Source organism: Lycorma delicatula, chromosome 1 (genome assembly GCF_047948215.1).
Source record: "Lycorma delicatula isolate Av1 chromosome 1, ASM4794821v1, whole genome shotgun sequence".
NCBI lineage: Eukaryota > Metazoa > Arthropoda > Insecta > Hemiptera > Fulgoridae > Lycorma > Lycorma delicatula.
In genome coordinates, this window is record NC_134455.1 from 357,170,124 (window position 1) to 357,194,274 (window position 24,151).

General features: G+C 31.9%; 1 protein-coding gene across 2 annotated transcripts in view; it reads right to left on the minus strand.

Annotated features, from left to right (window-relative positions):
• LOC142318422 (trypsin epsilon-like) overlaps window positions 1-24,151 on the minus strand; it is a 221,966-nt gene that overhangs the window by 122,183 nt on the left and 75,632 nt on the right. For both annotated transcript variants that reach the window (XM_075355007.1, XM_075355008.1), the window contains exon 2: window positions 23,575-23,675. In XM_075355007.1, coding sequence (XP_075211122.1) covers window positions 23,575-23,675 — 101 coding nt within the window. The remainder of the gene's footprint in view (window positions 1-23,574; window positions 23,676-24,151) is intronic.

Sequence of the window (24,151 nt, forward strand, 5' to 3'; positions counted from 1 at the left end):
CTTCAGTATCTCGAGATTTCGCCTAATTAAGGTCGTATTTTTCTTAGGCACATTTGTTAACTTATTTACAAAAACATTTTTTTGAAAAATTTCACCTCCACCCCAAAAAAGGCTCTAAGTAGTTTAGTGGGTATACTGCGTCAATAGTAGCCCCTCTCACCACAAGGAGCGCTTGTGGTGTTACACTGACGTATTTTAAATTGTGTCGGAATGCGTGTGTAAGCCGTGCATCAGAAAATAGCCGCGTGACGGGAAAGTCCTACAACTGAGTTGTCAGCTTTTTTAAAATTTGACTTAGTTAATTAAAATATTATATTTTTTTGGAGTAGATTACTTTTAATATCAGAATATTACCAGGTTATATGTTTTTACATATTAATTTTGTTGTTATAAACATAGTTAATTATTTATAATCTATTCCTTCAGAACAGTGAATAATTGTGATAAATGTTTATTACGGACTTGAAGGAGAGAAAACACAAGAGCAATTAACTAACTTCTCTACATTCCCTGACTGATACTTTGTATCAGTTTTTGATGGATGTTGGTGACCTTTTTGTAGAGAGTAAAAATACAACATCTGGTGGGGATTCCAACCCAGAACCTTCCGATGAAAGGTAGAGAAACTTTGGATTACTCCGCCAAGGAGATCGCCACATTTTTAATACTATAATTCGGCATTAAATGTTGATGACGATGGTTATTCTACATAAGTTATATAGAATAGAGAATCTCCTTTTAATGAAAGGATTAAAAATATAAATAAAAAAAATCTAATCTCTTTGAACTGGTCTGGAATAGCTAAATTTATATTTTTTTAAATAAAGTATAAAAAAATAACATAAAAAAAAAAAATGGTATTGAAGGTAATAGTAGGGAACTTAATATGTTATGCGGGACCTTTGTTCTTTGTACTACACTCAGGATGTAATTTAACTTTCTGTTAAACGTAGTCAAAAGGGAATTAGTAACGAATCTTTATACCTTAGATAAGGTTGTATTCTCAGTCCGGAACTTTTATCCATCTATTTGCAAAACCAACCTTTACTAAAACATTTAAAAGAACAATATGGTGAATAAAACTTTTAACCTTCGGATAAAAGATGATTTCAGTTTTAGGTGAATTAAATATTGATAGTAATTCAACTGCATAAGTAGGATTCTTAGTTTGTGGCTATTTATCTTTACATAAGAGCTATGCGATTTTTATATAACACACACACACACACACACACACACACACACACGCGCGCGCGCGCGCGCGCTGATTACTTACGCGATTACTTACCATACATATTCACGCTTTGGGTGATGTTCTTGTTGAAAATCAACATTGTCAGTCAGCATTGTCAAAATCAGCATTGTCAGTAATTTATGAAAATGTCTGTAGTTTTGCGTAACAAAATTTTTCATTATGACGACATGTCGGTGTGATGTTACTATAGTCGTAGGCCATCCTCGTTTGAAAAAATAATAGCCTACAATGCTGTACGATGATAACAAATTACACGGTAATTATTTCGCTGTGTAGCGGGCGCTGGTGTAGATGTGTAGGATTCTCTTATTCCCAAAAATGAAAATTTTATTTATTACCAAATCCGTTAACGTGAAAACGGACTTGGACCGACACCCATAGTTTGTATTAACCTAGTTTCTATTAACAGTCTTTACTCAGTTTATCTTTACTCCTATTCATTCATATAATTGATGGCGCATTATGTGATTGTTTGGTTTCAGTTCCTGGACGATCTGCGACTTGTATGGATGGCAAAGTAAGTCCTAGAACAGTATTCTTTGAACATTTAATTGAAAAAATAAACAAGTTAATAAGAAGCCCTCACGTGAGGGCTTCTTATTAACAATCTCGATATTATAAGGCATTCGAATGGTCAACAATCTCGTTGAGGATTTTTTTTTGCTGAATCAGTTTCATAAAAATTACGCATCCGTATATTAATTACATGTTAATGACGGTACACGATCGTGGCATCCTAAATTAAACTACCTGCGAAATTCTCTACGCGCAATGTAAAGACAGTACGAAGTGTGAAGGTTACGCTGCCATTATTTTTACTTCAACTTTATGGAAAAACACGTTTTGCACCATTCCAAGTATCCATGGCAGAATGGAGTGACTGGCTTTTATACGTTAGTCAGTGCTAATACTCCCCCAGGGTTACCAACAGAGATTTCATAACTTCTCCTTTCCCTGAATCATTCTGTATACAGAGAGAAAGAAAACGAGCGAGCAAGGGGATAGGGTGTAATTAAGGTCAACATAATTAGATCAACAGTTATGGCATAATACGGTTTTTTACTGACAAGTCTTGAATAACACAGAACATATTACAGCCATTCTTGAAAATTGTTTAATATATTTAATTAACGTATAATCGAATTTTAATTTAAGTATCGTATTGGTTCATACGACGATCTCAAATATAAGGCTGATTTTAAATTGATAATTAAAAAAATCCGATTTGTTCACCACATGACTTAATTTTGTACGTTTATTAAATAATATGCACACATTTTTTCTGCACTTCTTTTAAATTTATTTTATTTGAAGTGAGATACGATCCTCCAATTCTTTAAAAAAAGTGGAGAGTTACACAATTGCATTGTGGTGGACACTACATTGCATCACATTTTTTTGTGGTGTCCGTATCAGCATCTTATATTAGTTTATACGAGGGTAAGCCAGTTATTATCCTTAACGTAATTATAAATTCTATTGCAATACATATAGGAAACTTACATGTACATCATTTTTCCACATAGTCCCCTTGCATTTGAACGCACTTGGTTCATTATTACACATGCTTCCTGATGCCCTCATAAAAACAAGTTTTCGGTTGAGCTGCGAGCCAGGAATGCACCGCTTATTTCACTGTTTCGTCCGAGGTAAATCGACGGTCCCTTAATGCCTCTTTGAGTGGACCAAACAAGTGGTAGTCAGAAGGGGCAAGATAAAGACTATACGGAGGATGAGCCAATACTACAAAGTTGAGTTTTTGGAGCGTTTCAGGAGTTTGGGCAGCAGTATGTGGACGGGCATTGTCGTGCAGCAACACAACTCCTATCGACAGCAGTCCTCGACGTTTGCTTCGAATTGAAGGCTTCAACTTGGCAGTAAGCATTTCACTGTAACGCATACTGTTTATTGTCGTGCTCCTTTCCTCATAATGTTCCAGTACTGAGTCTTGTGAGTCCCAAAAAAAGTGTAAGCATCAGTTTTCCTGTGGATGGTTGGGTCTTGAACTTTTTTTTGCAGGACGAATTTGGATGTTTCCATTCCTTACTCTGCCGTTTACTCTCCGGCTCGTAATGATGGATCCATGTTTCATCACCGGTGATGATTCTGTCTAAGAAGATGTCCCGTTCGTAACCATAGCGATCCAAATGTTTTTAGCAGATGTCCAAGCGCGTTTATTTATGCAATAGTGTGAGTTGTTTTGGGACCCATCTTGCACAGACTTTATGAAACCCAAGTCTGTTGTGGATGATTTCGTTGGCAGAACCGTGATTAATTTGCAGACGATGTGCCACTTCATCGATATTACTCGTCTGTCTAAGAAAACTATGTCACGTGCACGCTCAATGTTTCCCTCACTTGTGGCGGGAAACAGTCGTCCGGCTCCTTCGTCGTGCGTAACACTTGTGCGACCATTTTTTAATTTTTCAATCCATTTTTAGATACTTCGTTGCGGCAATACACTATTCCCGTACTGTACCGAAAGTCTTCGATGAATTTCGGCCCTTGACCACAAAAAACGGGTCACTGAGAGTTGCTCTTCTTTGGTGCAAACAGAAAGAGGAGCAGCCATGGTTAACGGCAGGCAGCGATAATTGAACTAACCTAGCAGCATCCAACCTGCACAGACAACTATTAAACCACGCACGTGTCATCTACGCAACACGACAGTACTGCCATCATAAACAAAAATATAACTAACTTGCGGATAATAATTGACTTACCCTCGTATATTAATTATGTTTCTTGTCGCTCAGGTAGTTATCAGGTGTAAGTGAGAACGTGTCGGATCCGTAACCACGCACACATCGGTTCAAATCCGACTTTTTTTTAATTGAAATGTATTGATTTATTAAAAATAATTATAATCTTCTGTAAAAATTTTTTAAATTAAAATTTAAAGTACACAGAATTTTATTTCATTAATAACTTCAGACTTTTTCTTTTTTTTTTAGTTATTGAATATTATTTATTGTAAATTTTTTTTTTGCAATCAGAGGCTAATAATTAATTATTAAGAAATCAATATATTTAAACTAAAAAAAAGTTAAATCAAAATATATTTATATAAAGTCAGATTCGAATCGATCTGGCCTTCCCCTTGTAAGATCCAAATATTTCATTAATTAGTTTTATTTGGCTATAACTGTGGAATCAATGAAAATAAGTACCACGTATTATATATCGTTCAAAAGCTTTCAATAAGGGTTTATTACTGCTGTAAAGGAGAAGTCCAAAATTCAAATGTGTTGGATTTTCAGCTTTTTTGGACACTTTTGGTCTAGTCGATTTCAATCAAAAGGTGGGGTGTCGATTTCAATCAAAAGGTGAGGTGTCGATTTCAATCAAAAGGTGAGGTGCACAACTAGATGTTACAACAGTATTAAATATAAAATTTCAACATCCTATGGGTAATCGTTTTTTGAGTTATGCGAGATACATATATACATACATACGTACGTACAGACGTCACGCCGAAACTAGTGAAAATTGATTCTCGAATGGTCAAAATGGATATTTCCGTTGAAATCTGAAAACCGAAATTTTTTACAATACTTCCTTCAGTTCGTGCAAGGAAGTAAAAATAATAAATAGGATACGATTTAACTTGTAAGTAAATTATAAATAATTTAATGTAGTAAATTTATGTTTCATCTGTGTAATCGTTTATTTATTCACGTAAACATTAAAAATGTATTGACTTTTGTATAAAATTAATTTATAATTAAACAAAGAATTTAAATATTATTATAAACATTTACGCAGGTTTTCCATATCGCTTGTTTCTTCCCTTTTTTCTATTTCTGATTGTTCCCAAATTATATGCTTGTTTATCGTATCTACGTATATAATTTAAAACGCAACTCCTATTGAATCTACATATTGAAACTCATATTTTGAAATAGCATCGCAAGATTGGAGCATCCATTAGAATATTTCTGTAATTAAGAAATTATCAATTTCTTAATTTTATCTGTTGGTGTCAATTGCGACCGCTTGTTAAAAACCAGTTTATTTATTTTTTTCTTTTAAGGCCGCAAAGGACCACTTTAGTCAGAATAATTCAAGTCTTTTTTACCGATCTTTTGGCCTTTAAGTTCAATATTTAGTCATTCTTAATGATCTTGCTTTACGACCCTCTTCTTAATAAACCCTTTTTGTATGATTAAAAGTTCTTTCTTTAAAGTTGGTATTCGGATCTTTAATAACAAATTTTAATTTTTCAGATTTATTAAGTAAATCTTCGTAAGTCAAATTTAATTCTTGCATATCTTCTTTAATTTCTTTGATCCATAATGGCGGATTTTTTAAAGACCAAAATTGATCGATAATTCTCTTAGTAATCCTATCTTGCGGTAATCTTAACAAGTGTGCACAGAAAGAAATTAGCTTCTTTTTCATAGTATCAATTAAGGATTCCAAGTTTTCGTAAATAAATTTATTAAGCAATAATGTACTAATTTTCGTGATTATATTTTTTGGTTATGCAGGTTCTAAGAATCCTGCGTTCAACTTTAAGCAATGGTTCAGTTTAAGCAATTTTTCTGATTTAATCTAAATAAAGTCTCGCTCGCGTAAGTAATTACTGGTTTAACCACAGCTTTGTAATGTCTAATTTTAGTGTTAATCGAGAGCGATTTTTTGTTGTAAGTATTTTTGGTTACTTGTAGCACTTCAAATAATTTATTAAGTCTTTCAGCTCAATTTTATTTTTCGTTACAATTACAAGTAATGATTTCTCCAAGATATTTAAATTTTTCTACAAGTTCTACTTTATTTCCATTAATATTCACAGAATTAATAACTAAAGGATCTATAGCCATCATTTTAGTCTTTTTGTAAGAAATTTTAAGTCCAATTTTATTCACAAGTTCTTCTATAGTTGTTATTTGTATTCTGACTTCTCCGATACTATTAGCTAATAAAGCTAAGTCGTCGGCAAATTCTAGGCAATTTAAATAAATTTAAGTTATCTCTTTTGTATCCTGCGTCATCAAACCAGTTTATTTATATTAGAAAATTATCTTTAACCGGTTTGATTACCACTATATAATTTATGATTTTTATCTGCTGATTTTTTGTAATTATGTTAGATGTATTGATTCATTTTGTTATTAGTATTTATTTATTTATTAAAAAAGACCTTTTTTTAAGCCATTTCGTTGTAATATATATTAAACCAGCCTAAATATTTCATAAAATTAGAGGTAACTGAATTTCCTTTGCTATATCATGAGGTTTTACGGTTATCATATTATGTGTTACATTCTAATTTTGTGCTTTTTGAAGTACATAAACTTCAAGCCGGTTTTCGAAAAATACAAACTTATAATATTACACTTTAAGGAATATTTGAAGTATACGTTTGGAATGTTTGATTTTCCGAAATCTATCTTAATACTTTCTGTTATATTGTTTTGCCTAGCAGTGGTAGAGTTAGAATTTTTAATATTTATGAGAATAAATCTTAAACGTGTCTCGAAGCCATGACGTAAACACTGATTCATATTTTTTTTTCTGAAACGCTATTTATCAGTAATATAAAACATACGTTTTTTTCCATTTTACCAGCGTAATGGTAAAATGGAAAAAAACCCAAATAATTTTCCATTTTACCAGCGTAATGGTAAAATGGAAACAAACTCAAATAATATTCAATGTACACATTGAACAATAAACTGAAAAACGTTTTGAGTATGCATATCCAAGAACGAAACCGGTCGTTCATTCATCAATTAAATGGATATTGTTAGGAAAGAACACGAAATGAACAGGCGTACATAATGTATTTAACATTTTGTATGTTTTATTAGCTTTAAAAGAGTTATATATATCTTTATACTGGATATTTAAGATTAGTTAGATTATTTATTAAAGAAATGTAAGAGGCAGTACGGTATTTGGTTACCTAACTCTAATTTTAGTTTTCCCTAGATTAGCAGTTCTATCCTGTTTCAATGAGCTCAGCGAGAATTTCGGCCTTTCAAAAGTAAAATGTTAATAACATAATATCAAAACATTTTAATGAACAACACAACGGGTAGAATTTCTTCGAATTTATCTTAAAATATCGTTAGACAAAAGCTGTTCTTAATGTAATAATCTTTTGCTTAAAACATCTCTTTAAATCTTTTTTTATTTTATAAACAGAAAAGCAGATTCACTTTAAAGTTAAAACATTTTTAGACATAAATTTAAGTTAAAAAAAAATATATATATATATTCCTGGTTTACTTTTGTTATTATGATGTATATTTTTCTAATATTCACTACAATTGAGATTTTGATGACGTATTTTTTTAATGTTGAATGGAAAGGATAAAAAAAAACGATACCAACAATAAAAAAACGATACCAACAATAAAAAAATAAAACAATTTATTTTCTTAATGGAATTGAATTTAGGTTACGAATGAAGAAACTTTTCTCAGTTAGAAACTTTGTTTAAATTATTATAACTGCATTACTCTTCTTGGTAAACTTGGAATTAACAATTAAGCAGTATGTTTTTATACAACTGCAAAAAAAGAATGTAATGTATTTAGGGTGTATGTATGTTTTCTCCACCGTAGTAGCTCAACGGCTGAACCGTTTTTGATGTACGCCCCGCGATGGAATCCTTACGTTACTGGGAGTGTTGTAGGTTATATATAAATGTTTAAATAAATTTTAAAAAATAGAAAAAATATACTATATACAAATAACTCAGCGAAATCAGTTCGTCGAACGAAATGAACAATTTCAATTCCAAGAAATAGGCATCGGGCAGTTAGTTATAAGCATCGAATTATAAGCAATGAAAGTTTCAAAAACGGAAAAATCGCGTTAGTAATAAAACGAAGTAAAATGCCCGGCGATATATTTTTTGTAATTTCGTATTACCTTCAGAATTACGTCCAGTAAATATAACGTTAAACATTAGTGTTAAAATTAATGGCTCAAAGCTTTATACTAAGACCCTTCACAATAATAAATAATACTAATTAATAATAATAATTCACAATATCTAATTATTTGTAACCATTACTACAAATTAAACGGTTAGGTTGACTGATATTAATAGTAAAAATAATGTAGGTGAACGTTGAAGTAAGATCTAAAAAAAAAATTAAAAACTTTGTTCATTGTTGTAACGTAACACAAATTGCTTGCTGTAAAGTGATTTATTTACTGATTTATTACTCTTAAATTTGTAATCTATTTTAAAGCGAAGCTTCTTAACGTAGGCTTCTTGGTGGGGAGTCAACTAAGAAACAAGAGATAAATATTAAAAATTAAAAAACACGACTGCAGAAAAAATAAATTTTTCCTGGTTTGGTTCCATCATGTTATTTTTATTACCACCAAATAACCGGTTTGAATTTAGAAAATCGGACGATTGTTTGCAGAGCTATTATAAAAGCACTCCATTGCACCCCTCAAAACAGAGCCCTAGGGGTAACCGTTTGTTATCAGTTAATGGTGAAGATTGGTCATATGTCAGTGATGAGGTTCACAGGTTCTCTCTAGGGGAATTACAGTTGGGGACGAAAAATATTAATAAAAAGGAAAGACCATGTCCGGATAAGGTGCCGGGTCGTTAAAAAGATTGGCAGAGTGACATCCCTGGGCCCTGTTGGAGGTGCTGAACGTGGCTTTTGGAAGGGGAGACTTCCCCTACAATTGGAAAGTTGCAAGGTTAGTCCTGGTCCAAAACTCGGAACCGGATGCAAGAGAATAAGAATTATAGACCTATGTGTCTTATTAATTCAATAGGAAAACTGTACGAACGGATGATTGCTAGATGGTTACTGGAGGAGATAGAGCTCTCCGGTGGTCAGACAATCAGTACGGCTTCATCCAGGGGCGCTCTACTGTTGATGCTATTAACTACGTGATGTGATGGGCTGCGAACAAGGTCGCTAGTAAACGGAAGAAGAGACAAATTCCTCTGTTAATTTTCCTGGATATACGGAACGCATTTAATAGCTTTCCTTGGTGTAATGTTGGATGCGCTGCGAGCAAAAGGTGTGAGCAGATACTTGTTGGCAGTCATCAACACGAACGAACTCTACTGGTGGATACAGAGTGAAACGAACTTGGTGTCTGCACGAACTAACTCTACTGGTGGATACAAAGGAAGGACGGAAAGACTTTAATATGTTCGGTGGCGTTCCACGGAGTTCGCTCCTTGGGCCAATACTTTGGAATGCGGCGTACTACGACCTTCTGCGCATGGAGTTACTGGGGTGCTCCGAGATGGTCGCATAAGCAGAGAATTTGATCCTGTTGGTGGCTGCAAATACAGAGGACCGAGTTGAAGAGTTGGCCAAGAAAGCTATAAGGAGAGTCAGCGGTTGGCTCAGAGAAAGGGGGATGGAGCTGGCTCCCAATAAGACGGCGGTGTTATCGATGGTTGGCCGACGGAAATTGAGGGGTATGGTTGTTGTAGTAGACACACAAATAATAAAGGAGGGAGGGTAGCTACTTAGAGGTATACTGGAGAGATCCAGGAAATATACTATCCATGCCAGGGAGGCTATTGCAAATCTGAGAAGACCATGATTGCTCTAAGGAAACTGATGCCGACAAATTCTGGACCCAGAGCTGATGTAAGGAAGCTTATTTTATCAGTAGCAATATCTGTAGTGTTACATGCGGCCTCGGCCTGGAGGTCTGTTCGAGAAATTAAGAAGAGCTGTGGGCTTTTAGGGTCATTACAGCGTAGACTGGCAATCGCGTCAGCTATGGCATACCGAACAATATCCGGGGCAGCGGTCGGAGTAATAGCCGGTGTGCCGCCGATGAGCCTCAGAATTAATTTGATTTGCAGAATTCACGATGGGGTTCCCAAGAAACAGGCAACGTGGTAGCAAATATTCTCAGTTCAAAGGAAATAGAAGAAAAAACTGGAATACTGCTGACTGAGGTGGGTGATCGGTAGGATTTCTACAGTGTCGCCAGCGGAATGATAGTTTCTAGGAAAAGTCCTCTGAGAGAGGCACAAGAGCACGACCGGAGAACGAAGGGATAAAGGATAGCTTCCTGCTGAGCTATCCGCTGATCCGCGCTTGCGTGAATCGGCGACGGTGATGACACACGGGACTCTGAAGTCCCTGAGACTGAAGGTTCCTACCGGGGCCGTGGTAATGCTGTAATGCTAGTCTGGCCTCTGACGTGGTGGGGGTGGGGGGTGGATGAGGAGGTTTAGGTTTACTCGGTAGGGCGTAAGAACACATAGCACTTTAATTAACACCTTGCGGAACTTGTGGTGAGTCCAACACTGCCCGTTATGGCAGTACGTAACCAGTGTTCCCCCTCCTCACCACCAAAAAAAAAAAAATTAACAGTGATAGAGGCTCACAATTCACACTTCATTAACTCAATTCATTGAAGTTTGTGCTTCAACCGGTAAATCACACACACCCTTTTTGGGCAGCCGTGTAAGAACGTCCGTCACGAAAAAGCTATACGCGCTGACTGATACCACAGTTCATTCAAGAATTGTGTTCAAAGAATGATCTGTTACTATTTTATGAACGGTTTTTGATCACGCTCATATTTAAATATTACAGTCACAGACTGAATTTAATCGTTGACAGATTTAACAAATTGTATTTCATTCTTAGTTCATATAACTAATTAATTAAATATTTCATCATTTGTATATATTGCGTGTACGTTATTTTTCACAATTAATAATTCATATAATATTGAGTATGAAGCTTCGTTTCCGTATGTGTCTACAATACACCGACGCACCCGTTTTAATTTTTTTTAAAATTAAGTTTATTTTTTCAAAATTTATTGTATAAGTAATTTAAGGTCAGTTAAACATTTAACTGAATTTTAAAATGGAGTATTTGTGATAACTGAAATAATTAATATCAGTTGACCTTGTCATTTAAGTTGTAGTAATGTTGCAAATTTATTATTATTATTATTATTATTAATTAATAATGTGAATGGATGATATTGGATATACATTGGATGATATTTTGAAGGTAATACGAAATATAATGATACTATTCTTCTATTTACGTCGTTTTCTTATTGCCACCTCATTCAGATTTTTCAACTTTGATTGCTTATAACTCAAAAATAAAGGAATTTATCTAGAAACGGGTCTCACCATCGTTTTTATCATGAAACTGTTCATTAAAATCATGTATCATATGATACATGATTTAGTTAGTGATGTAGTTTGTACATGATACAGGAAGGTAGTTCACCTTCCTACTTAAAAAAAAATTATCCAATTTATCGAATCTAAGATAGGTATAAAAATTTTTCTAAGTATGTAGATCCTTGTTTCTACTTCCTAATATTCCTCAGTTTTGAAATATGTAGTCATTTCCAAGCTTTAATATCACTCTGTACATTCAAATAATCCTGATTTACTATTGAATGGAGAAATGAGAATATAAAATAATTTTTAAAGTGAATGACTATAAAGTTAAAAATAAAAATAAAAATGACTATAAATCTTTACAACAATAAACTGACGCTGCTGTCATTGAAGTATGAGACGATGGAGAAGCATTAAAACAACTCTGTTGATAAGTTGAAGGAATAATAACGTTAATGTATTTAATGAAGATATGAAACAAATAAACTTAGAAGAAAATATGAGAATATTAGAATAAAGAATAACTAAGAATATAGAATAATAAGTTTAAAATTCTATAAAGAATAATAAGTTAAAATAAATAAAAGAAAAAAATTAAAATAAAGAATAAAAAAAATATTAGAATAAAGAAAATATGAAACACGTTAAACTTAATATTATCGTAAGTATTCCACGCCTGAGCATAAAGTAGTTATATTTATTTATTTTTAATATTTGCTATCATTTTAAATATATGAAAATATTCTTTATATTGAGTAAAATGATATTTATTAAATAATAATATTTAAATTTACAGAGTATTATTTCTATAAACTAAGTTAAATAGAACTTATTCGCAGGTAATTTTAAAATATATTGAAAATCATAACTGAATAATATTAATTAAATAAATATGACAACGTTCCCGATAATAATAACCAGATGTAGGTAAGAAAGATTAATCTTATGTTACTATTAATCGCTTTACTCATTGATATTGTCACTGCCACTAATTCAGCGACTTTCGCTGGATAAACTGGTGAAATTTGGAATTCGTGGAATAGCTCTTAAATTATTTGCTAACAACATAAAAATATTTGACAAAACAGTTTTTTATGATACAACACACACACAAATTAATTTACAATATTTATCATTTTATTTAAATATAATATTTGTTCGTTTATTTAATTCATTGATTTTAACTAAATGCACGCGTATACCGTATTTAATTTGTACGGGTGTCGGGGTACTAGCGGCGACTGTCGGCACTAAATAAACTAATGTAATTACACAACTTACACAGAACAAATTTTGTTTATTCGGTCGGCAGACTGATGTAGCCGCAAGCCTTAACGCATCAGGTACCGAGTAAATCGGGCGATTGGGTTAGAGACTTACCCTGAGTTACTTTTTCACTTTTTAAATAGTATTCATTTATTTAATTCTACAGCTAACTTGTGACGTCACAACGTTGCAGTAGTTTAGAGGATTTTTTGGGGTGGGGTTGCGATTTTGCAAAACATGTTTTTAGCAAATACTGTTATTCTTTTAATTGTTAACAAATGTGCCTAAAAAATATATGTCCTTAATTAGTCGGAATCTCGAAATACTGAGGGTGACCTTGCTCTACAGTCTCAACCTTTTAAGTTGAAAATTTAATATGATATCAATGCCCTATATATAGATGTAATCTGATTAAGTTTGGTCAAAATCGGTTCTGATTTCTAGAGATATAAGGTGATTTAGGATGCAATACCAAACACACACACACACACACACACACACACACACACACACACACACACACACACACACACACACACACATGTACGCGCGCGTACATACGAACATCTAGAAAATTTCCATCCGGTTTTTTTGGTGTTTTGGGTTCCTTAGGTGTCGAAACGTAAGTATCCGATGAAAACTGCATGTGCCGAAATTGGACTGATACCATATTTTCCTTTCTCTAGCTACAGCTCTGCTATAGTGCAAGGCGGGAAAGTAAAAGTTTGGTAAAAGTCGTTTCTGTAGTTCTGGAGATATAAGGTGATTTAATGGTCAAAAACGAACACATACATACGAATATTAACATTCGGAAAATTTCCATCTGTTTTTTTGGGTTCCTTAGGTGTCAAAACGTCAAGATCCGGTGAAAACCGCATGTGCCCAAATTGCACCGATTACAATACTTTCCCTTCTAGAGCTATAGTTCTGCTATAGCGCTATCTAGACGGGAAATTAATAGAAAAAAGATATAAACTATTATTTCAAAATTTGATAAAAAAAAACAGTTTATTTTTATGCAGTCTTTCATAAAGAAAAATATTATTCCAATTGTTTATTATTATTAGTAACGATTTACTTGAATAAAACGTTAAGAAGTGTGAGAATTTATCCTTTACGTTTGACACTATCTTTGTGTTTTTTGGTGGTTAATGGAATTAAGTTTTCCAGTTGGAAAAATTAAATCTAAAGTCTGACCAACTTATTTTAAATTTAAAAATTTTAACTAAAGACTTTTATAAAGTTTTAAAATTTATTAAAACATTTTTTAAAGTTTTAGTACAGAAATTTAAATATGCGTACACCTTCTTCCTTTAAATTAAGTACTTTTTCAGGTACTTATTCAATGGAGTTCGAATAAACTTTTTTTCCACTGAAGATATTTTTTTCGTAAGAAAAATTAATATACATGTTCTAGATTAGGTCCTGATTAGTGAAATATGCAAATCGAATATGTGTGCCCAAAGGTACAATAGACCATTAGGTCTAAAAATCAGGGATCACTATTTATTTGTGTAATTTTTTAAATTAAAATTAGGGATATAATTAATATGCAATTAAACAAATATATTAAGAATTTGCTAAATTTATCCTTAAATTCAAAATTGTAAACAGGAGAGGTGTAGTGGACATACAAAAATCAGTTTTAATCTAAAAATATCTACCGAATGGATCATTTGACGTACAGCGATTTTATTTTAAAGTATATTTTATGTAAAATAAATTATCAGAGGGGGGTTGTGGTCCGGAAGGAGGAGTTCACAACGGAAGGAGGTTCATGATCCCCATTGCTGCTATCCAAACGAGCCTCATTGCTCTTCTACTCAGCAGAAACCGCGTTTCTAAAAACTACTGTTAAAACATACGTTTTGAAATCTAAATACAGAAAGGCTATATTTTGTTTCATTATAACTCCGGAGGTGTTTTTCTTTTCTTAAAGTACTTCTTTTCTGGTCGTATAATAAAAATCAAATAAATAGTAAACGGTAATTATATTTCACTTGAGCCTACTGTACGTGAAGTTGGAAAAGATATATAGAGAATAACTGAACATTTCTAAAATCGACGTAATATTTCTCAGGAAAAAATATCTATATTAATGAGTCACGAGAGTACATTTGGGATGTAATCCATTTGGAATATTTTATTTACGATTAGAACTACCGTGTATTTTCATTTTACAAATTATCTAATATGTATTTAATATTTGATTAGGTGAGCAACATTGTATTTTACATTTTGAACGAATTTAAAGTGTCGAGTATAATATTAATAAAAATCTAATTCCATTGTCACATTCATGTAATGAATAATAAAAAATAAGAAGTGAAACATTAACATTAGTGTCTTTCTATCTTACTTGTAAAATATTATGTACCAACTAATTTTAATTAAGTCGGTAGTTTAAATTTATAAAAATAAATTTAAAAATCTCTATCTCCGTTACTTTTTAATCTTTACATGGAACTAGCAGTTAATGATGTTAAAGAACAATTTAGATTCGGAGTAACAGTACAAGGTGAAAAGATAAAGATGCTACGATTTGCTGATGATATAGTAATTCTAGCCGAGAATAAAAAGGATTTAGAAGAAACAATGAACGGCATAGATGAAGTCCTACGCAAGAACTATCGCACGAAAATAAACAAGAACAAAACAAAAGTAATGAAATGTAGTAGAAATAACAAAGATGGACCGCTGAATGTGAAAATAGGAGGAGAAAAGATTATGGAGGTAGAAGAATTTTGTTATTTGGGAAGTAGAATTACTAAAGATGGACGAAGCAGCAGCGATATAAAATGCCGAATAGCACAAGCTAAACGAGCCTTCAGTAAGAAATATAAGTTGTTTACATCAAAAATTAATTTAAATGTCAGGAAAAGATTTTTGAAAGTGTATGTTTGGAGTGTCGCTTTATATGGAAGTGAAACTTGGACAATCGGAGTATCTGAGAAGAAAAGGTTAGAAGCTTTTGAAATGTGGTGCTATAGGAGAATGTTAAAAATCAAATGGGTGGATAAAGTGACGAATGAGGAGGTTTTGCGGCAAATAGATGAAGAAAGAAGCATTTGGAAAAATATAGTTAAAAGAAGAGACAGACATATAGGCCACATACTAAGGCATCCTGGAATAGTCGCTTTAATTTTGGAAGGACAGGTAGAAGGGAAAAATTGTGTAGGCAGGCCACGTTTGGAATATGTAAAACAAATTGTTAGGGATGTAGGATGTAGAGGGTATACTGAAATGAAACGACTAGCACTAGATAGGGAATCTTGGAGAGCTGCATCAAACCAGTCAAATGACTGAAGACAAAAAAAAAAAAAAATTTGAAAACCAGAAGCAGATTCATATTGCTCATATTTTTTATTGTCATATATTTACAATTTATTTTTAAAATGTTATTATTTATTCACCTTTTTAACCTCTACCTTTTACCTTTTAAGTTGAAAATTTAATGGTATTAATTCCCCATATATAGAAGTAATCTGATCAAGTTTGGTCAAAATCGGTTCTGATTTCTGGAGATATGAGGTGATTTACGGTGCGATACCGAACACACACAAGTACAAACGAACATCTGGAAAATTTCCATTCCGGTTTTAAGTTTATTATTTTTGTGCCATATTGGTTAAAAAAAAATCCCTTTCGACAGCCGGAAGGTGGAGGTATGTTTCACCTGTGATAAGTAGGGATTAAAAACATTTTCACCTTAAAGTTAAGAAAAACTTCAAATTTACTCAATACGACAATGGTTGCATGTGATAAAAAAATCACACGTTTAGCATACGACAAGCCCCATCTTCTTACAGTTCCAGCAATATTTTGGTCATGTCAAACATTGTTTCAGTCAAAAGTTTTAGGTAATTTTTAAAGGACTAACGACCAATTTAAACCGATTCGATACTGTGCCGGTTAAAAGAGGTATAATTTTTGTTTGTTTTCAAAACCCCATTTTTTCCACCCCCTGGACCAATGATTGGTGATATCAAAAAGCTTTACTTATTTAAGTTTTTGACCCTTATCCAAAAAATAGAAACGATTACGTTATTTTACTTAAAAAGAAAGTTATAGCGATATTTTGTTTTTTCGAAAAAGCCCCCCATTTCCACCCCCACAGTCCGATTTTTGCCGTTAAAAAACTTGACCGAGAGTTTGGAACGAGTTATTTTTACGGAACAATTTGAAAGTGATTGGCGCAAAATTAAGACAGTTATTGTGTTCACAAGAAAGTGAAATATATATATAAACTTTTGAACTGACGGTGGTTTTGTGGTCCGGGGGATGTGAAACGCGAAGATATATAGAAATTTTCCGGAATTTTGTCGAATCATAGTACCCATTACAATAGGTTGATTTCTTATGAAATCTACCTAATACTCGATAAAACGTAAACAGGACGAACCACTGAAACCCGATGATTTTTAAAACAAAATAGGTTGGCAATTCTGAAATTAGGCGGGAATTGGACTGTCTGAGACCTTGTATACCGGATGACATTTCAGTAACAATGAAATAGTGAACTAATGGATTCTTGGAAACATTTTAAAAACATGGTAATTCGGTTGTGGATATACACCGAATATTTTGTTGAGATTTAAATATTTCAGCCGTGTTACCATTCCTAGCCGAAAAAAGTAAAGTTGAGGATAAAAAAGTTTCAATGTACTGGTTCTCCAACGAAAAACAAACCAATATGCCTTGTTTACACCATAGAAGCTCCATTCTCTTTAAATATTGAAAGACGGACAAAATAAGGAGCCCTCAGCACTTAACCAGAAAACATGCCGCAAACGTTTTTTATTCTATATTTTTGAAAAATTCTGCATAAGGATTTAAACATTCAACCGTATACAATGTTGATGATGCAACAACTAAGTGAGTACGAGTATGATAAGGTCTGCAGAGAAATGATGATTTCTGAGAATATGGTATGATATTCTGTGAAAAGTTTCTTAAGTGTTTACCTATGAAATCGTCTTACTGATGAGGGACGATTGCAATTTGTGCAATTTAATGAACAAGCAAAATTTTTTTACTTCTCTAATTTGATTACACAGAATATTTATATTTTCCTCTTCACAGGCCACATGTAACTCTCTAGTACCTCAAGGAAAAGTTTGGAATCACAGGATTTATACCTTTTATAAGGAAGGACAAACGGTAACAATTTCTTCTATTCGGTACACAATCCTGGTTTATAGAAATTCCTTGCTCCTAAATAGCATAACCGTGTAATTAACTTGAACGTGATGCGATTCAAGGAGCACGGGGAAACACACTACACTGCCAGAGAATTCATGATAGAGGGTTGAGAAATGTTTCTATGCTAAATAATTTCTAGACAAGAGATGCATCATTGCTGGTACGTTCTCTAAATCTGTCAGTATGCAAATATTTTCTCTGGGATTACCTCAAGTATATAAAGTTTATTAATAAACCTGTGGACATTAACGAATTCAAGCACTCCATAAATTAAAAAATCATGTCCGTATTAGGTAATATGCTGCTAAAAGTGATGCTAAATCTGCCGGACAGACTGCAAAGAGCGTAACAAAAAATTATACAGGATATTTGTGAATATTCAATTAACATAATAAATATTTACGTCCTCAAATATCATCAAATTTGCTATAATTACATAATAAAAAATAAAGAAATTAGTTATTTTTTATACTTTTTTTCATTTTCAGTGTTTCCCATTGCTCACTCTGGCTGATATAAGATGAAAATTCTTGTAAAAAAATATTGACTTAGGTAGTGCCTTCTTTGTAGAAGGTACGACTGAAAAACATTAAGAAAGTATTTTGCGGCATCCTATAGATTCCGCAAATTAATTTGCATCATCAAGCATCTTCATCATAGCGATAATAGATTAGTTTAGAGTGTTGTTGACAGAGAAAGTAAATGTAATCTACAAGCTACGTGTTCATCTGACTATTTTAGGTAAGGTATATTAAAAGTTCTTTATAATAATTCCTATTATTTGGCAATTCGTTCAGTTTGTTTATTACAAAACAACTCTGTTATTCCAGTCCAACTCTTAATCTCTTATTTCAGTGAAAATAGAAATAAAGTCCTTCGAACTACTTATTGTTTACCACCAACCCTAAGAAATTCTTTTAAGATATTATCATCTTAACAATTTCAAGACGAAAAATTACATGTTCAAGTAGCGTACTAACTAATAGTATCGTTACATGTTCAAGTAATTTTCAAAATGAATATTGGGGTTTTAAAGCTGTGTAATATTTCTCAAGTTTCATGAACATTGATTTCTTATATATGACATGAAAGAGAAACTCTAACAGTTTCAGGTATGCGCATGCTCTAAATTCAGCAGATTATGATTTACGTGCTAGCTTTGCAAATGAAATAATGCACCATGACGATAAAAAATTTCTTTATCGTAGCGTATTCAGTGACGAATCAACATTTCATTTTAATAGAAAAAGAAATACTCGTAATGTGCGTATCTGATCAGAAAATCCTCACGAAATATTGCAGTGTGAACGGGACTCCGTAAAACTGAAGGTTTTTTATGTTGTATCTCGACTGCAAGTTTAAGGGTCAATCTTTGTCATGGAAGCAAGCGTGTCTAGAAAGAACTATCTTGATATGCTGCATCTGTGCTCTTTCCTCAACTGCAATACGAACCACAAACTTTATTTCACAACAAGATAGTGCGCCTCCTCGGTGGCATAGTGCTGTACCTGATTGGTTGAATGAAATTCTCTCCGAGCGCTGGATCGGTCGCTAGGGACCAGATGACAGGGCTTGATTTGCTGTGGCCTCTACGTTCGCCCGATATGGCCCCGTGCGGTTTTTTCTTTGGTGATTTATAAAGGATCAAGTGTATGTGCCACCGTACCAACCGACCTATCTGGCTTGAGACACAGGACTGAAGCAGCTGTCGCATCAATCTCCAGACTTACTGATTAAAGTATGGGATGAACTCTCCTATCGACTGGATGTGTGCCTTGTAACGAATGGTGCTTACATAGGATAAACTGTTTGAGTTGCCGTTTCATTTCATGCATAATTAATTTATCAATGTAAGTAAAACTTAATAAATATTACATAATCTTAAAAACCTGATATTCATTTTGAAGCACACGTCTATTTAACTCCAAATTACGAGTATATATAAAAAAGATTAAATGTTAACTTTGATCTTTATTTTGTGATTCTATATTTTATTTGTCTGTTGCAAAGATCAAATATAAATTTTCGAATAAGGCAAAGATATTTATTTAAAACTAGCTGACTCGGCAATGGTTCGCTATTGCTGAATTTGAGTATATATATATATATATATATATATAAAAAGAACACAATTGAAAGTTTTATAAAACATTAAAAAACTGAACATTCTGGAACTTCACAAAATTTAACCTTTGACTTTATAAAAGTCAGAGTGTAAATAAATCCAATTGTCAAAAGAACAGCACTACCTAACGGATTTAATTCAAAGCACTCTCTAAACACAGTAGTCGGTAGAAAATAATTTTTTAACGAAAAGAGATATGACTGCAAAATCATCACAATTAAAACTGAACATTATGAAAAAAAAAAACAAAAAAAACGGAACTTCACAAATTTAACCTTTCATTTTGTAACAATCAAATTTGGAAAACAACAGCACAATTTTTCGGATTTAATTCAAACTACTCTCTAAACAGGCTAGTCGGTTCAAAATACTTAACTTCCTTTTTACTGATCAGAACGAGGATTTCAATAGTTTTAAACCTTCTCCGGACAACGCGCGGACCATTTTGCAGAAAACCGCGCGTAAATCGGTCCAGTAGTTTTTTAGTCTATAGCGGATACATTGCCTTCTATATATATATATATATATATATATATATAGATTTGGCTAATTTCATTAAAATATTATAATATTCATCATATAATTTAGCAGTTAATGTTATCAGACGTTATAAAAAATGTAAGTTTACAATGTGGTTCATTCAAATAGTGAAGTATCTATTCCTAAATGTACTTGAAACATTTTTTTAATTTGATGAATGCAATTTTTTAACCAGTTGTATCATATTAGAAATATTTCAAGAGTACACACACACACACACATATATATATATATATATATGTAAATGGTTGAAGTACATAAATTTTCATTAACATGTAACGAAATACATTAATTTAATTTTTATTTAATTAAAATTTTTGTGATGGTAGTGGTCTAGAAAAAGTAAAATAATGTTAATTTTTTCAAATTCACTCAAAATTTACTGAGTAACACTACTTCAAAAAACTTTGTCGCAGTAAATGCGTCCGGAAGGCGGATTTCCGGTTTTGGTGACCTTAAAAACGTACCTAAAATTAAGGTTTTCCCGATAACTCCGGTTCCTGTAAATTAATTCGCTTGAAAATTAATAGGGCTCTATTTCTACTAGGGTTTAAATCACCCTACCAAGTTTCATCAAAATCGATTAGATATTGCACCCATTAGAACAGAAAAAAAAAATGAAAATGTACCCAAAAAACCCGTTTTTTGGTTCTAACTCCGGTTCCTGTAAACGTATTTGCTTGAAAATCAGAAGGGCTGTATTCCTAATAAGTTTTCATGAACGTACCAAGTTTCCTCAAAATTGGTTAAGATTTGTGTCCGGTACAGCAGAAGAAAAAATCTTACATACACTCGTAAATATGTGTGTAAACATGACCGAGCGCAGTATCCGATTTTGCAAATTGGAAATCCGCTAAAAAGAAGGAAATTAGAGAAGAAATATGAGAAATATTATTTATTTTATATAAAATATAATATTATATTTAAATAAAATTTACTTTTTTCACAAATTTTCAATAAAATATATTTCCTATTATTTTTATTTATATAATTATGTAACTTGTGGGTGCATAAAACGTCGTTGTGAAAGGCATAATATCTATTTATACTACTCTGTTGCAAAAAGAAATACATTTCCAATTGTTCTTTCTCTGTAATCGGTTAAAAGAACGTAATGATTTCATATGGTTAATTGATCATCACAGTATTTATCTAACGGATATATCAATGTATTTTCCCTTCTCTATAGCTTCATTCAATAATTTTTCCATCAATGCAGTTTATTAATGTATTTTTTCCAACTATTACATTTCCCTTATATCTGATGTTATTTTAGTTTAATAAAATCTGATTTTATTGTATTTTGACTTCATTATTTCATATATGTGCTTTCAATTCTTTAATTTTTTAATAGGCTTGATCAATGTACTGTGAAATTATTTTTTTTTTTAAATGAAAACTTTTCTCGTTCAATCAGTTCTACACTTTCTATTAATTTCTTATATGTTAAAAATTTTCTATATTTTTTTTGTATTTTTATGCGTTTTGCGTTCGTTATCCAGATCTTCCTTCCTTTTTTCTGTTTAGCCCCCGGGAATTACCGTCAGGTATTACTTCAGAGGATGATATGTATAAGTCTAAGTGAAGTGTAGTCTTGTACAGTCTCAGGTCGACCAATTCCGACTGTGTGGTTAATTGAAACCCAACCATCAAAGAACAAAAGGTATCCACGATCTAGTATTCAAATTCGTATAAAAATTATTGCTTTACTAGGACTTGAACGCTGGAACTCTCGAAATCAGGTGATTTGCGAAGACGCGTTCACCACTAGACCAACCCGGTGGGTTCGTCCTCCAGATCTAATATATTTCTTGCTCTCGATAATTCTTATCTTTTTATGTTTTCTCTCCTATATTCTTGATTATCTATTTATCTTTCTTATAACTCCAAGTCTTTAACTTTTTGTTTGTTCAAATTTTAACTTCATTTCATTTTCTATCTTATTTATTTATATCTTTGATTTTTATAAGGAATAATATACATATTTTTGATATAACTTTCTTAAAAATCAATATATTTTTTCATCATTACTTAATTTATTGTTAACTTTTGATTAGTCAGTTCGATATTATTAGCTCTGAATATTAGCAACACTAATAAAAGTTTATTTACAGTATGCACTGGGTCTACAGCCAACATTATTTACTACACTTCTTTCGAATCAATTAATCACTTATGTAATATGAAGATAATAACTTCATGTATTTATAAGCTATTTTTTTCATAACGTAGTGGTTACCATACAATATCTATAAATAAACTTTTTTTAAATTTAAATAAGAATTATTAATGAATATTTATTTTACATGTAATATACCGTTTTGTAAATGAACAATTTTATTTTTCATCAGCTTTTCGAACGATCGGTATATAATAATGAATTTAGATTTTACGCATTCTTTGGAAGAAGGCTTAAAATAAACGTTAACCTGAATCTTATAGGTTCACACATCCGACATACAGAATAAGTTTTGAATCATAAATGTGTTACATAGCAGTTAATGTGTTAATAGTTGTTTTAATTAAATAATTTTTTTATTATTGTGTTGTGTCTATTAACTTTGTAATTTCTAGATAGTAAATATACAATCTTCAAGTTATATCTGATTAAAAGTATTTTCTGAAGCCAAAATAGTTTCTTTATTCAATACGCTCCCACTCGTTGGGTTTTCTTTTTATTATATTATCCAGCTTTTAATTTGGATGCATGTATCAACATTTAAATAGGATATCTTAAGAAAAACTGTAGATTTATCTGACAGCGGAAATGTGTATTAAGAAATTTACTTATTCTTAACCTATTAGTTGTATAATTTAAAAAATATCTAATTTTAAATTAAACTTTAATTTGAAAAAATGGAGTCGAAAGTAAAATTCTACGTAGCAAGAAAACTATACAGTTACTAAGGCATTAGGAAAACAAACTGATGGACTAGCTGCTCCGTTGGAAACATAAAAGCAGCAAAGTATTACTTTTTTTTTTTTAAACACAAATATTGTTTTAATGTATAAAATATTCCATGTTTCTTTGTTTAGTTAGGATTTAAAATTATTTACATTATGTTTTGTTGTTCTTACCAGGTATGGATGTTTGCTTATACTACTAGCAGTTCCACCGATTAAGCCTTGACGGTATTTGTCATCTAATAATGATTCTCCTAGAGCTAAGACATGAATACCTGTAAAAATTATTCAGAAAATTCAGTTAAACTAGCTTATATATTCTGTCAAACTTAAATATAAATAAAAATAAAAAAATCATAAAATATGAACATAAATTACGAAAGTTATTATTTAGAAAGAGCTTAAATGGAAATCACGTAAAACTAAAATTTTGATTTTCTAAAACAAAACTAATAAAGCAAAAAAAACTGACTACCATAATTTATATTAACTAATACAGAATAAAAACTAAATAATTTGTATATAATTAAATTTATAAGTGGTTAGAGATTATCGATACTTTGTTCTTGAATTTCTGATAGACTATAATTTATTGATATTGAAATTATTTTGAGGAATATTTGTTGAGCTTTTAACTTAAAAAAGTATTGGCTAATGTAAATAAAAAATAGTATAAATATTCCATATATCATATTAATAAGATCACGTTTAGCATTTTTAGAGAATACAAAAAAAAAACATCACTAACTAA